This window comes from Nomascus leucogenys, unplaced genomic scaffold, assembly GCF_006542625.1.
Source record: "Nomascus leucogenys isolate Asia unplaced genomic scaffold, Asia_NLE_v1 Super-Scaffold_285, whole genome shotgun sequence".
Classification (NCBI taxonomy): domain Eukaryota; kingdom Metazoa; phylum Chordata; class Mammalia; order Primates; family Hylobatidae; genus Nomascus; species Nomascus leucogenys.
The window spans coordinates 3,797,471-3,813,387 of record NW_022095770.1 but is presented as its reverse complement, the minus strand read 5'-3'; the positions used below and the strand labels follow the sequence as shown (position 1 = coordinate 3,813,387).

At 46.0% G+C, this 15,917-nt stretch overlaps 1 protein-coding gene across 17 annotated transcripts in view; it reads left to right on the top strand.

Moving 5' to 3' along the window:
- The first annotated feature begins 3,265 nt into the window (after positions 1-3,265).
- Positions 3,266-15,917, top strand: part of CDK12 (cyclin dependent kinase 12) — a 106,870-nt gene continuing 94,218 nt past the window's right edge. For 11 of the 17 annotated variants that reach the window (XM_030808107.1, XM_030808105.1, XM_030808103.1 and 8 more), the window contains exons 1-2: positions 3,850-4,895; positions 13,717-14,598. In XM_030808107.1, the coding sequence (XP_030663967.1) occupies positions 3,850-4,895; positions 13,717-14,598 (1,928 nt within the window). Of the gene's footprint in view, positions 4,896-13,716; positions 14,599-15,917 lie in introns of all 17 variants that reach the window. The other 6 variants (XM_030808109.1, XM_030808108.1, XM_030808097.1 and 3 more) reach the window with 4 other exon arrangements.

Sequence of the window (15,917 nt, the reverse complement as noted above, 5' to 3'; positions counted from 1 at the left end):
CCCAAAGTGCTGGGATTACAGGCATGAGCCACCGTGCTTGGCCTCTAATTTTTTTTTTTTGAGGCGGAGTCTCGCTCTGTTGCCCAGGCTGGAGTGCAGTGGCGTGATCTCCCCTCACTGCAATCTCTGCCTCCCAGGTTCACGCCATTCTCCTGCCTCAGCCTCCTGAGTAGCTGGGACTACAGGCACCCGCCACCACGCCCAGCTAATTTTTTTGTATTTTTAGTAGAGATGGGGTTTCACCGTGTTAGCCAGGATGGTCTTGATCTGACCTCCTGATCTGCCCGCCTCGGCTCCCAAAGTGCTGGGGTTACAGGAGTGAGCCACCGTGCCTGGCCTATTTTTGTATTTTTAGTAGAGACAGGATTTCACCGCATTGGCCAGGCTGGTCTTACTCCTGACCTCAAATGATCCTCCCCTCTTGGCCTCCCAAAGTGCTGGGATTACAGGCATGAGCCACCGCTCCCAGCCACTTTTTTTTTCTTGATAGCATTAATTTTACTTCCATAGAAGATCAAAAAGTTGTTGTGGAAAACTTGGTCTTTTTATTTTTTTAATTTTTTTATTATTTATTTATTTATTTATTTATTTATTTATTTTGAGATGGAGTCTTGCTCTGTTGCCAGGCTGGAATGCAGTGGCGCGATCTCGGCTCGCTGCAACCTCTGCCTCCCGGGTTCAACCTCTGCCTCAGCCTCACCAGTAGCTGGGACTGCAGGCGTGCGCCACCAAGCCCAGCTAATTTTTGTGTTTTTAGTAGAGACGGGGTTTCACCATGTTGGCCAGGATCGTCTCCATCTCTTGAACTTGTGATCTGCCCGCCTTGGCCTCCCAAAGTGCTGGGATTACAGGAGTGAGCCACTGTGCCTGGCCTGATCTTTTTATTTTAGAACCAATATTTATGGACTCAATCATTTAGGGATGGCGGGCGTGGTGGCTCACGCCTGTAATCCTAACGCTTTGGGAGCCAAAGTGGATGGATTGCTTGAGCCCAGGCGTCTGAGGTCAGACTGAGCAACATAGCGAGCCCTCCATCTCTACAAAAAAATAAAAATAAAAATTAGCTGGGCTGGTGGCCTGCGCCTGTAGTCTCAGATACTCAGGAGACTGAGGTGGGAGGATCACCTGAGCCCATGAGGTGAAGGTTACAGTGAGTTATGATTGTGCCACTGCACTCTAGCCTGGGAGACAGAGCGAGACCCTTCACACACACACACACACACACACACACACACACACACACACTCACAAAATTAGGCAAAAAAAAAAAAAAAATGTTTTGGACAACCCTGTGAGCAAAAGGAACGATTACAGAGAGTGATTTTTGAGAATTGAGACTACCTTAATTCAGAATGTTTTCTAGTCCTGAATTTACCAGCTGAACGTCTCCGTTTTGGACAAGCCCCTTCACTTCTCCACGCCTTAGTTTTCTCACTTATACAACCTATTTCAGAGGACTGTTGTTAAGATAGAATGACTTAAGGTACGCGAAAGTTTTTAATAAATGAGGGGCCAGTGTAAGATAGTGTTATTTTCTTGTTAATTAATACTATGCTTTTCTTGTTCATATTATAATCTTTTGTATGAGGATGAAAGGCTAAATTATCCAATAACAGCCATGGGAGGATCTCAAGATGGGATGAGCTTTTAAATTCTGAGATTTGAAGCAAAGATTGGTGAGGAGACAGCGCCATAGGATGGAAGAGCTTGTGTTTTAGTCTCAGAAAGACATGAATTTGAATGTTGACTGTGGCACTTGGACCAAATGATTCAACTTCCCTGAGGCTGGGATTCCTTTAGTATAAAACAGGGATGAAAATCTCATGTTTTGCAGGATAATTTTGAAAATTAGAGATAATGTATGTAAAATGCTTGGCACGTAGCACACACCCTATATGTGGGAAGCACTGGTAAAACTTTACTCAGGGAGTTGGGTTGAAATGTGCCGACATTTGTCTTTTGCTCTGTAAAAAATAATCTCGCCGGGCGCAGTGGCTCACGCTTGTAATCCCAGCACTTTGGGAGGCCGAGGCGGGCGGATCACGAGGTCAGGAGATCGAGACCACGGTGAAACCCCGTCTCTACTAAAAAATACAAAAAATTAGCCGGGCGTGGTGGCAGGCGCCTGTAGTCCCAGCTACTCGGAGAGGCTGAGGCAGGAGAATGGCGTGAACCCGGGAGGCGGAGCTTGCAGTGAGCCGAGATTGCGCCACTGCACTCCAGCCTGGGCGACAGAGCGAGACTCCGTCTCAAAAAAAAATAAAAATAAAAATAATAATAATAATAATCTCAACCGGGCGCGGTGGCTCAAGCCTGTAATCCCAGCACTTTGGGAGGACCAGGCGGGCAGATTGCTTCATTGTAGGAGTTCAAGACCAAGGATCGCGGATCGCTTGAGTCTAGGAGTTCGAGACTAGCCTGGGCAACATGGCGAAACCCCATCACTACGAAAAATAGAAACAAATTAGCATGGCGTGGTGGCGCGACTCTATAGTTCCAAGTACTGGGCAGGCTGAGGTGGGAGGATTGCTTGAGCCCAGGAGGTGGAGGCTGCAGTGTGCCGAGATCGTGCCACTGCACTCCAGTCTGGGCAATAGAGAGACCTTGTCTCAAACAAACAAAAAAACGGCCCGGCGCGGCGGTTCGCGCCTGTAATCCTAGTACTTTGGGAGGCCGAGGCGGGAGGATCACTTGAGGTCAGGAGGTCGAGACCAGCCTGGCCAACATGGTGAAACCCTGTCTCTACTAAAAACACAAAAGTTAGCCGGGCGTGGTGGCGGGCTCCTGTAATCCCAGCTACTCGGGAGGCTGAGGCAGGAGAATCGCTTGAACCCGGGAGGTGGAGGTTGCAGTGAACCGAGATCGCGCCACTAACACTCTAGGCTGGGCGACAGAGCGAGACTCCGTCTCAAAAGAAAACAAAAAACAAAAAAAAGTCATCCTGGTAGTTAAAAGATTTGTTAAAAAGGATGTTAAAATTAGTTTGTCACGGAGCCTGGGAGTGTTTGTTTAATCAGTTACCGATAAAGTTTTGGTTAAAAAAAAAAAAACTCGGTTTGTTCCGTTGCAATAAAGCTTTGCTCAAACGCGGAGCTCCGGGAGTTCATCGCGAGACTCAGGTGAAACGCGTTTCTAGTTTGGGACCTGATCTCGCGTTGTTTGATAAGCAGGGGAATGAGGTGAAAGCGAAGCACGAAACATCGCGAGAGGCTACTGGACTCTCGCGACGATTTCTGGGATTGCCCCTCCCCCCTTCTCCAAGGGCCGTTTCGGTTTAATCCAGTGTGTGACTGAGTCTGTGTGAGGGAGAGAGAGTGTGTGTGTGGTGTGGAGGTGAAACGGAGGCAAGAAAAGGGGCTCCGTCAGGAGCGAGGGACAAAGGGGGCGTGAGGCACCTAGGCCGCGGCACCCCGGCGACAGGAAGCCGCCGTGAGCCGGGCTACCGGGTAGGGGAAGGGCCCGCGTAGTCCTCGCAGGGCCCCAGAGCTGGAGTCGGCCCCATAGCCCCGGGCCGTCGGCTTCTCACTTCCTCGACCTCCCGGGCGCCCGGGCCTGAGGACTGGCTCGGCGGGGGGAGAAAAGGAAACAGACTTGAGCAGCTCCCCGTTGTCTCGCAACTTCACTGCCGAGGAACTCTCATTTCTTCCCTCGCTCCTTCACCCCCCACCTCATGTAGAAGGGTGCTGAGGCGTCGGGAGGGAGGAGGAGCCTGGGCTACCGTCCCTGCCCTCCCCACCCCCTTCCCGGGGCGCTTTGGTGGGCGTGGAGTTGAGGTTGGGGGGGTGGGTGGGGGTTGCTTTTTGGAGTGCTGGGGAACTTTTTTCCCTTCTTCAGGTCAGGGGAAAGGGAATGCCCAATTCAGAGAGACATGGGGGCAAGAAGGACGGGAGTGGAGGAGCTTCTGGAACTTTGCAGCCGTCATCGGGAGGCGGCAGCTCTAACAGCAGAGAGCGTCACCGCTTGGTATCGAAGCACAAGCGGCATAAGTCCAAACACTCCAAAGACATGGGGTTGGTGACCCCCGAAGCAGCATCCCTGGGGACAGTTATCAAACCTTTGGTGGAGTATGATGATATTAGCTCTGATTCCGACACCTTCTCCGATGACATGGCCTTCAAACTAGACCGAAGGGAGAACGACGAACGTCGTGGATCAGATCGGAGCGACCGCCTGCACAAACATCGTCACCACCAGCACAGGCGTTCCCGGGACTTACTAAAAGCTAAACAGACCGAAAAAGAAAAAAGCCAAGAAGTCTCCAGCAAGTCGGGATCGATGAAGGACCGGATATCGGGAAGTTCAAAGCGTTCGAATGAAGAGACTGATGACTATGGGAAGGCGCAGGTAGCCAAAAGCAGCAGCAAGGAATCCAGGTCATCCAAGCTCCACAAGGAGAAGACCAGGAAAGAACGGGAGCTGAAGTCTGGGCACAAAGACCGGAGTAAAAGTCATCGAAAAAGGGAAACACCCAAAAGTTACAAAACAGTGGACAGCCCAAAACGGAGATCCAGGAGCCCCCACAGGAAGTGGTCTGACAGCTCCAAACAAGATGATAGCCCCTCGGGAGCTTCTTATGGCCAAGATTATGACCTTAGTCCCCCACGATCTCATACCTCGAGCAATTATGACTCCTACAAGAAAAGTCCTGGAAGTACCTCCAGAAGGCAGTCGATCAGTCCCCCTTACAAGGAGCCTTCGGCCTACCAGTCCAGCACCCGGTCACCGAGCCCCTACAGTAGGCGACAGAGATCTGTCAGTCCCTATAGCAGGAGACGGTCGTCCAGCTACGAAAGGAGTGGCTCTTACAGCGGGCGATCGCCCAGTCCCTATGGTCGAAGGCGGTCCAGCAGCCCTTTCCTGAGCAAGCGGTCTGTGAGTCGGAGTCCACTCCCCAGGTGAGCTGTTTGTCTAACAGTCCTTATTTAGGATGGGTTGCGAGGAATTGGCATTCAGCGTGTTAACATTGTGTGGAAGCCCGCAGTGTTCATCATTGACTAGAACACTTTCCTGTTGGCTAGTCATTCCAGTGTGTGAATCTGTCTCCCCTTAACCCAGAATTCGAGAAGTGAAGAGTACGTAGGCCTCAAACCACCAAAGGTAGGTACTTCCAGTGGGGTCTTCAGTTGTAAGCTTCTGAGTGAGAAACGTCAAAGGCTTCTGCTTAGCGAGTGGTTGGAGTTGATACTAGTTCCCAGAGCATGTCTAGCTATTTCTGTTGCTTAGTTTTAAATTTTTAAAAATCACATTGGTATTTGTGCTTTAGACTCTATGGGACCTGGTTGAAGACTTAAGAAATTTGTATTGAAGTTACTTGCCTAGTTTATCCTATTTGTGTTGTCCACTGAGTCCCCAAACCTGTACATTTATTCATTTCCTACTTGGCACTGTTTTAATAATTTACAAAAGAGTCCTGTCTTTTAAGTGATGTTTAGTGGAAATTCAGCTGATTAGTCTGTTATCCTTTTAGTGGTATAACCTAGCAGAAATTGGTTCCAAGGACAATTTGGTTTTCTTTACAGCATCATCACTGACCTACCTTGTGACCGCTGACAATTTTCAAAATCTTTCTCTAAAACACATGGTAGTAATGCCTTCTTTATATTTTTGCGAGAAAGGCATGCTAGTTTGAAATTTTGTTGTTAGAGTGAATTATTTGGAAAACTGTGTTCTTGTTCCTAGGTAATGAGATGTACCTCCTTTGTGGCCTCACCTCTGTTCACAAAAACAGACTGTGGGCTTTAGTTAGACCTTTGTGGAATCCTAATGTTGCTTTGTGACCTTTAGCAAATAAGTTAATTTATCCTTGCCTGAGTTGCTTCAGGTGTAAAATGGGAATAATAAATACCTACTTTTAAGGGTTGTGATGATTAAATTAGTCAATTTGAAGTGCATAGCACAGTGCCTTGTACATAATATCACTCAGTAAATTATGAGTGAGGATGTTGAACACTAGTAGAGAAATTGTGCTAATTTGAAAAAAATTCATGCATGACTTTTTTTTTTCTTTGAAAGACAGGATCTTGCCCTGTTGCCTAGGCTGGAGTGTAGTGGCATCATCTTGGCTCGCTGCAGCCTTGACCTCCCAGGCTCAAGCAATCCGCCCACCTCAGCCTCCTGAGTAGCTGGGATTACAGGTTCATGCCACCACGCCTGGCTAATTTTTTTTTTTCTTTTTTTCCTTTTTTGTAGAGACTGGGTTTTGCCCTGTTGCCCAGGATGGTCTTGAACTCCTGAGCTCAAGAAATCCTCCTGCCTCCCAAAGTGCTGGGATTACAGGCATGAGCCACCACACCTGGCTCATGCATGGCTTTTGTATTTCAGTGTAATTTTTGCTGACTTAAAGTTACAATTCATAAATGGTGTGAGTACATCAAGCTGCAGAGTGTTCCTAGCTGTCAAGGGTTGGAGTTCTTAATGTTTCCTCCTCCATTTTATTATAAAAAATTTTCCAGCATAGAAAGGTTGAAAGAATTGTAGCGAACACCCATATATGTAACACCTAGATTCTACAATAAATATTTGCTGTATCCAGCCTGGGTAACATAGTGAGTCCCCGTTCTCTACAGAAAAAAAGAAAATTAGCTGGTCGTGGTGGTGCACATCTTTAGTCCCCACTGCCTGGGAGGCTGAGGTGGGAGGATTGCTTGAGCCTAGGAAGTCAAGGCTGCAGTGAGCTGTGATCACATCACTGCACTCCAGCCTGAGCAACAGAGTGAGACCCTGTCTCAAAAAAAAAAAAAAAATTGGGCTGGGAGGAGTGGCTCACACCTGTAATGTCAGCACTTTGGGAGGCCGAGGCGGGTGGATCACGAGGTAGGGAGCTTGAGACCAGCCTGGCCAATATGGTGAAACGCTGTCTCTACTGAAAATATAAAATTAGTCGTGTGTGGTGGCGTGCGCCTGTAGTCCCAGCTACTCAGAAGGCTGAGGCAGGAGAATCAGTTGAACCGGGGAGGCAGAGGTTGCAGTGAGCTGAGATCGTGCCATTGCGCTCCAGCCTAGGTGACAGAGACAGAATAAGACTCCATCTTAAAAAAAAAAAAAAAAGCTGTATGTTTTGTAATCTATCTACCTGTCCATAAATCTATCTTTTGTTTTCATTTATCTCAAAGTAAGTTGCAGACATCAGTATACTTCATTCTAAACACTTTAACATGTTTACCATTAGCTGGATTACCCTTTTTTTTTTGGAGGGGTGAGGAGTAAAATTTATATACAGTAAAATGCCTAAGTCTTAAATGTAGCATTTGTAAAGCTGCTTAGTTTTTTTGTTTGTTTTTTGGCTTTTTTTGAGACAGAGTCTTGTTCTGTCGCCCAGGCTGGAGTGCAGTGGTGCGATCTCGGTTCACTGCAACCTCTGCCTCTCAGGTTCAAGCTATTCCCCTGCCTCAGCCTCCTGAGAGTAGCTGGGATTACAGGCGCCCACCGTCACATCTGGCTAATTTTTGTATTTTTTTAGTAGAGACAGGGCTTTACCATGTTGGCCAGGTTGGTCTCCAACTCCTGACCTCAGGTGATCCGCCAGCCTTGGCCTCCTAAAGTGCTGGGATTACAGGCTTGAGCCAATGCGCTCAGCTCACGCTGCTTAGTTTTAAGGAAGTCTAAAAAGTATTCTTAGAATATTTGTTTCTTGATAGAGTAGTTCATTAAGGCTGTAAAAATTGTTAACTGTTTAGGGTATGGGAATAGAGAAGAGTGTGCTAAGACTAAAACACTAAAAGGAGTTTCAGTAAGAAGTGCTTCTTTCTGGTAATTCCTTTTGGATTCTTAGATAAAACAGCATATCTCATGTTCTCTTAAGAGAGTAGAGGAGGCTGGGCATGGTGGCTCATGCCTATAATCCCAAGCACTTTGGGAGGCCAAGGCGGGCAGATCACCTGAGGTAAGGAGTTTGAGACCAGCCTGGCCAACGTGGTGAAACCCTGTTCTTACTAAAATACAAAAATTAGCCAGGCATGGTGGCATGTGCCTATAATCCCAGCTACTCAGGAGGCTGAGGCAGGAGAATCGCTTGAACCCGGGAGGCAGAGGTTGTAGTGAGCCAAAGTCATGCCACTGCACTCCAGCCTGGGCGACAGAACGGGACTGTGTCTCAAAAAAAAAGAAGGTCAGGCGCAGTGGCTCACGCCTGTAATCCCAGCACTTTGGGAGGCTGAGGCGGGCGGATCACCTGAGGTCGGGAGTTCGAGACCAGCCTGACCAACTTGGAGAAACCCTTTCTCTACTAAAAATACAAAATTAGCTGGGCGTGGTGGCACATGCCTGTAATCCCAGCTACTTGGGAGGCTGAGGCAGGAGAATTGCTTGAACCCAGGAGGAGGAAGTTGAGATGAGCCGTGATTGCAATAATTGCGCTCCATCCCGGGCAACAAGAGTGAAACTCCATCTAAAAAAAAAAAAAAAAAAAAGCAGAGGAATCTCTACTCACATAATTTAGTCAGTAATAGTAAAAATAAGTTTAGAAAAAATTGGAGACACAATATGGTAGCATAGCATGCAAATATAAACATTATATAATATTCCGAGAGACACATGCACGCTTTTAGTTGGCTTATAGAGAGGATTATATGTTTGTATGTGTGCATTACATGTTTTTCTTCATTGATTGAAATTCTAAACAGTACAAAAATTTTGTAGAGTCAGAGGAACATACAGATCCCTTCTATGATATTCTCTGTGTTCTTTTCCTTGGGAGACAGTCAAAATGAAATAAGCAACATTTTATTTTATTTTATTTTTTTAATTTGAGATAGAGTCTCTGTCGCCAGGCAGGAGTGCAGTGGTGCGATCTCGGCTCACTGCAACCTCCGCTTCCCGGGTTCAAGCGATTCTCCTGCCTCAGCCTCCCAAGTAGCTGGCACTACAGGCATGTGCCACCATGCCCAGCTAATTTTTGTATTTTTAGTAGAGACGGGGTTTCACCATGTTGGCCAGGATGGTCTCGATCTCAAGACCTCTTGATCTGCCTGCCTCAGCCTCCCAAAGCGCTGGGATTACAGGCATGAGCCACCGCGCCCAGCCAAACAACATCATTTTAAAAGACTGAAAATGCTTTTGCACAAATGCAGTGACTTTGCATCCGCCAGATTAGCACTGATTAATAGTTGAGTGGAACCTAACTTAATTCGGTGAGTGGGGGGGAAATACATTTGTTTTTGAAGACATTTCTTGAAGACACATTGCTTATTGCTGGCTATGTTTACCTATTTGTTGTCTACTCCTCTGCTTTTCTCTAGAAGAGTGAACCTGGAACTTAAATGTAGCATTTGTATCACTAAAAATACCACAAGTAGGCCGGGCGCGGTGGCTCACGCCTGTTATCCCGGCATTTTGGGAGGCTGAGGCGGGCAGATCACGAGGTCAGGAGATTGAGACCATCCTGGCTAACATGGTGAAACCCTGTCTCTACTAAAAATGCAAAAAAATTAGCCAGTCGTGGTGGCAGGTGCCTGTAGCCCCAGCTACTCGGGAGGCTGAGGCAGGAGAATGGCGTGAACCCAGGAGGCGGAGCTTGCAGTGAGCCTAGATTGCGCCACTGCACTCCAGCCTGGACGACAGAGCAAGACTCCATCTCAAAAAAAAAAAAAGAAAAGAAAAGAAAAATACCACAAGTATATGGCCATCCAAATCTATTAACAGTAGGCTTCTGTGAGAAATTGAAGGGTTTCTAGCAGACTTCCTTAGGAAGATTTGGTCATGCTGACTAAAACAGTAGTACTTGGTAGCTAGCTAGCATTAGTGTTTTGGGTTTTACACGTTTTCCCTGGGATAGAGATGTTACTTAGCTGTATTTCAAGCAGAGAAAACCTCTTGTTTCAGCCAAATATGTACGGAAGGAATATTAGTTTTCTTAAGGGTAAGTGGATATTTGGTCAATATCAGTACCTTTCAGTATTTTATATTCTCATGTTCGTGTTTGTGTTGTTGTTTTTTAGTTCTATTGATGCCAACAATATTTTTAGTTTTAGTTTTTTTTTTTGAGACGGAATGTCTCTCTGTCACCCAAGCTGGAGTGCAGTGGCGTGATCTTGGCTTACTGCAACCTCTGCCTCCTGGGTTCAAGCAATTCTCCTGCCTCAGCCTCCCGGGCAGCTGGTATTACAAGCGCACACCACCATGCCCAGCTAATTTTTTTGTATTTTTAGTAGAGCTGGGGTTTCACCGTATTGATCAGGCTGGTCTCAAACTCTTTTTTTTTTTTTTTTGAGACAGAGTCTCGCTCTGTCACTCAGGCTGGAGTGCAGTGGCGCAATCTCGGCTCACTGCAAGCTCCGCCTCCCAGGTTCACGCCATTCTCCTGCCTCAGCCTCTCCGAGTATCTGGGACTACAGGCGCCCGCCACCACGCCCGGCTAATTTTTTGTATTTTTAGTAGAGACGGGGTTTCACCGTGGTCTCGATCTCCTGACCTCGTGATCCGCCCGCCTCGGCCTCCCAAAGTGCTGGGATTACAAGCGTGAGCCACCGCGCCCGGCCTTTTTTTTTTTTTTTTTGAGACGAACTTTCACTCTGTCACCCAGGCTAGAGTGCAGTGGTGTGATCTTGGCTCACTGCAACCTCTGCCTTCCAGGTTCAAGCGACTCTCCTGCCTCACCCTCCGAAGTAGCTGGGACTACAGGCGCATGCCACCACACCCGGCTAATTTTTGTCATTTTAGTAGAGATGGGGTTTTACCATATTGGTCAGGCTGGTCCTGAACTCCTGACCTCAGGGGATCCACCCGCCTCGGCCTCCCAAAGTGCTGGGGTCACAGGCGTGAGCCACCGCACCCAGCCGTGGCTGGTCTCAAACTCTTTTTTTTTTTTGAGACGGAGTCTCGCTCTGTCGCCCAGGCTGGAGTGCAGTGGCGCAATCTCGGCTCACTGCAAGCTCCGCCTCCCGGGTTCACGCCATTCTCCTGCCTCAGCCTCTCCGAGTAGCTGGGACTACAGGCGCCCGCCACCACGCCCGGCTAATTTTTTGTATTTTTAGTAGAGACGGGGTTTCACCATGGTCTTGATCTCCTGACCTCATGATCCGCCCGCCTCGGCCTCCCAAAATGCTGGGATTACAGGCGTGAGCCACCGTGCCCAGCTTCCAATAATAATTTTATATTTTAACTAACTTTTGGAAGCAAACTTGCAAAAAGCAGTATAGGTAAAAGAAAATCATCGCTGCCATTATGCAAGTTGTTTCCCTTACACATATATGTTGTTTTGAAACATTTTGGTTCTTGTCAGTCTTACTATATGTCAGTCTTACCATATCTCCCTGATCAAAGATAAAGGAAGATATGATCTAGAATGGAAGCAATTTGTTTTAGACTACTGGGAAAATTTGGTTTTGTCCAATTATGCTTTTAATGTTTTTATTTTATTTATTTATTTTTTTGAGACGGAGTTTCACTCTTGTTGCCCAGGCTGGAGTGCAATGCCGCAATCTCAGCTTACCACAACCTCTGCCTTCCAGGTTTAAGCGGTTCTCCTGCCTCAGCCTCCCGAGTAGCTGGGATTACAGGCATGCACCACCATGCTCGGCTAATTTTGTATTTTTAGTAGAGACGGGGTTTCTCCATATTGGTCAGGCTGGTCTCGAACTCCCGAACTCAGGTGATCTGCCTGCCTCGGCCTCCCAAAGTGTTGGGATTACAGGCGTGAGCCACAGTGCCCGGCACTTTTAATATTTATTTATTTATTTATTTATTTAGAGACAGATTTTCTCCCTGTCGCCAGCCTGGAGTGCAGTGGCACGATCTCTGCTCACTGCAACCTTGGCTTACTGCAACCTCCACCTCCTGGGTTCAAGCGATTCTCCTCCCTCAGCCTCCCAAGTAGCTGGGAGTACAAGCATATACCACCACACCCAGCTAATTTTTGTATTTTTAGTAGTTACAGGGTTTTACCATGTTGGCCAGGATGGTCTTGATCTCCTGACCTCGTGATCTGCTGCCTCGGCCTCCCAAAGTGCTGAAATTATAGGCGTGAGCCACGGCACCCGGCTTTTATTGGTTTTTTGTTTTGTCACACATTGAGCCCTTAGCAGGTTAGGCTTTAGTAAAAAGTCATGAGAATTAATGACATTTTGGTTTCAACTTAAAATGATCTGCCCCATAGATTCCCAGATTTTATTTCCAAAGCCTTCCTTAAGAAAATTAATCAAACATGCAATAATACCTTTAGGAGTTTCTAAAAAGTCTATTGGAAATCATTTTATAATAAAGATATTAGGAGCCCTCCTGTTTTTGAAAAGTTCTAAGAAGTTATTTTGGTAAAACATTTTCTCCACTTTATTTGTTTTGTAAATCCTAAGTCTTATGTGTTGGGAATTTGTTTAGTACTTTATTTTAAACTTTACAACTTTATTATAAACTGAGGATGCAAGGAACAACATTTTTCTTGGCTCTGCCAATTAACTCTCTAGCTAACAAATTTAGGTTTTGGTGAAGCATGCCTGTTGCTTTTAACTTCCTGATAGATATAACCTACCTTTACTATGGAGTATGACTTCTTTTTTTTTTTTTTTTTTTTTTTGAGACGGAATTTTGCTGTTGTTGCCCAGGCTGGGGTGCAACGGCGCAATCTCAGCTCACCGCAACCTCCGCCTCCTGGGTTCAAGCGATTCTCCTGCCTCAGCCTCCCAAGTAGCTGGGATTACAGGCGCCCACCGCCACGCCTGGCTAATTTTGTATTTTTAGTAGAGACGGGGTTTCTCCATGTTGGTCAGGGTAGTCTGGAACTCCCAATGTCAGGCGATCCACCCATCTTGGCCTCCCATAGTGTTGGGATTACAGGCGTGAGCCACCGCACCCGGCCGATCATGACTTCTTTATCCTGTTTTTACTTTATCAAAGATTAAATTCAAAATTCTGAAAGTAATCATTGTGAGTATGGCTGTTTCTTTTCCAATGTGGGAAAAAAAATAGTGACCCATCTTTTTTCAGATGAATAAGTAGTAGATAATTTTATTGTTATATGATTCAGATATGTTTTCATGTAGGATTTAGTTTAATAAAATTTTTTTTTTTTTTTTTTTTTTTTTTTTTTGAGATGTAGTCTCACTCTGTCGCCCAGGCTGGAGTGCAGTGGCTCACTGTAAGCTCCACCTCCCAGGTTCATGCCATTCTCCTGCCTCAGCCTCCTGAGTAGCTGGGACTACAGGTGCCTGCCACCACACCCAGCTAATTTTTTGTATTTTTTAGTAGAGATGGGGTTTCACCATGTTAGCCAGGATGGTCTCGATCTCCTGACCTCGTGATCCTCCCGCCTCGGCCTCCCAAAGCCAGTTTAATCTATTTTTTAAATGAACTTTATTTTTTTAGAGTAGTTTAAGATTTACAGAAAAATTGTGAAGATAGTGCAAAGAAGTCTCATATATCCCTGCATCCAGTTTCCCCTATTGTTAACATCTTAGATTAATGTGGTACAGTTGTTACAGTTAATGAACAAATATTGATACATAATTATAAACTGGAGTCCATACTTTATTTAGATTTACTTAGTCTACCTAATGTCCATTTTCTGTTCTAGGATCTTACTCATTATACCATCTTACATTTAGTCCTGTCTCCTTGGGGTGCCTCTTCATTGGGCTGGTTTCTCAGACTTTCCTTGTTTTTGATGGCACATAATCTATTTTAAGATTGATAAGTTACAGTTCTTCATAGTCTGTTTTGTTGATCTGTTTTCCTCCATATACTACTGTAGTCTATTCATTTAAAACTGCCTTTTTATTTTTCCAGTAGGAAATCCATGAAGTCCAGAAGTAGAAGTCCTGCATATTCAAGACATTCATCTTCTCATAGTAAAAAGAAGAGATCCAGTTCACGCAGTCGTCATTCCAGTATCTCACCTGTCAGGCTTCCACTTAATTCCAGTCTGGGAGCTGAACTCAGTAGGAAAAAGAAGGAAAGAGCAGCTGCTGCTGCTGCAGCAAAGATGGATGGAAAGGAATCCAAGGGTTCACCTGTATTTTTGCCTAGAAAAGAGAACAGTTCAGTAGAGGCTAAGGATTCGGGTTTGGAGTCTAAAAAGTTACCCAGAAGTGTAAAATTGGAAAAATCTGCCCCAGATACTGAACTGGTGAATGTAATACATCTAAACACAGAGGTAAAAAATTCTTCAGATACAGGGAAAGTAAAGTTGGATGAGAACTCCGAGAAGCATCTTGTTAAAGATTTGAAAGCACAGGGAACAAGAGACTCTAAACCCATAGCACTGAAAGAGGAGATTGTTACTCCAAAGGAGACAGAAACATCAGAAAAGGAGACCCCTCCACCTCTTCCCACAATTACTTCTCCCCCACCCCCTCTGCCAACTACTACCCCTCCACCTCAGACACCCCCTTTGCCACCTTTGCCTCCAATACCAGCTCTTCCACAACAACCACCTCTGCCTCCTCAGCCAGCATTTAGTCAGGTTCCTGCTTCCAGTACTTCAACTTTGCCCACTTCTACTCACTCAAAGACATCTGCTGTGTCCTCTCAGGCAAATTCTCAGCCCCCTGTACAGGTTTCTGTGAAGGCTCAAGTATCTGTAACAGCTGCTATTCCACACCTGAAAACTTCAACGTTGCCTCCTCTGCCCCTCCCACCCTTATTACCTGGAGATGATGACATGGATAGGTAAGTGAACTGGAAAAAACCCCCTTGATCTAAACATAAAGCGTTTTCTGTTTTAATCTTTGTCAACACTACCCTCATGGTTTTATGAACAGGAAATGTCTTTGATATTTTCAGTGGGAAGTCTATATTTATGACATTATTACTCGGGAAGAGAGAATTAGCATTTGAGGCCTGGTTAACCCATTTTATCATTAAGTTTATTTTATTTATTTTATTTTATTTTTATTTTGAGACATGGTCTTGCTCTGTCGCCCAGGCTGTAGTGCAGTGGCGTCATCTCGGCTTACTGCGACATCTGCCTCCCAGGTTCAAGCAATTCTCCCACCTCAGCCTCCCCAGCAGCTGGGACTACAGGCATGCACCACCATGCCTGGCTAATTTTTGTATTTTTAGTAGAGATGGGGTTTCACCATGTTGGCCGTGCTGGTCTCGAACTCCTGACCTCAAGTGATTTTCCCGCCTTGGCCTGCCAAAGTGCTGGGATTACAGGCATGAGCCACCATCTCTAGCCTAAGTTTATTGATAATGCTAATTTTGATTAAAATTTTAAAAAATCAAGAGTTTTTCCCTTAAATTTTTGTTGAAAACATTAATACCTATAGAAAAATTAAAAGAATAATAGGCTGGATGCAGTGGCTCATGCCCATAATCCCAGAACTTTGGGAGGCTGAGGCAGGTGGATCACCTGAGGTCAGGAGTTCAAGACCAGGCTGGCCAACATGGTGAACCCCCATCTCTACTAAAAATACAAAAATTAGCTGGGCGTGGTCGTGGGCCCCTGTAATCCCAGCTACTTGAGAGGCTGAGGCAGGAGAATTGCTTGAACCCAGGATACAGAGGTTGCAGCTAGCCAAGATTGCATATTGCCATATTTGCTTTAACTGTGGATATCATGACACTTTACTTCTAAATACTTCAATGTCTCTCTCCTAATAATAACGTTGTTCTTCATAATTACAATATCTTCATCACCCTGAAAAATTTAACATTGACTTAATAACATCAATAGTTATATAAATAACATGCTATCGGCCAGGCGCGGTGGCTCACGCCTGTAATCCCAGCACTTTGGGAGGCCAAGGCGGGTGGATCACGAGGTCAGGAGATGGAGACCATCCTGGCTAACACGGTGAAATCCCCTCTACTAAAGATACAAAAAAATTAGCTGGGTATGGTGGCAGGCGCCTGTAGTCCCAGCCACTCGGGAGGCTGAGGCAGGAGAATGGCGTGAACCTGGGAGGCGGAGGTTGCAGTAAGTCGAGACCCTGCCACTGCACTCCAGTCTGGGTGATAGAGCGAGACTCCATCTCAAAAAAAAA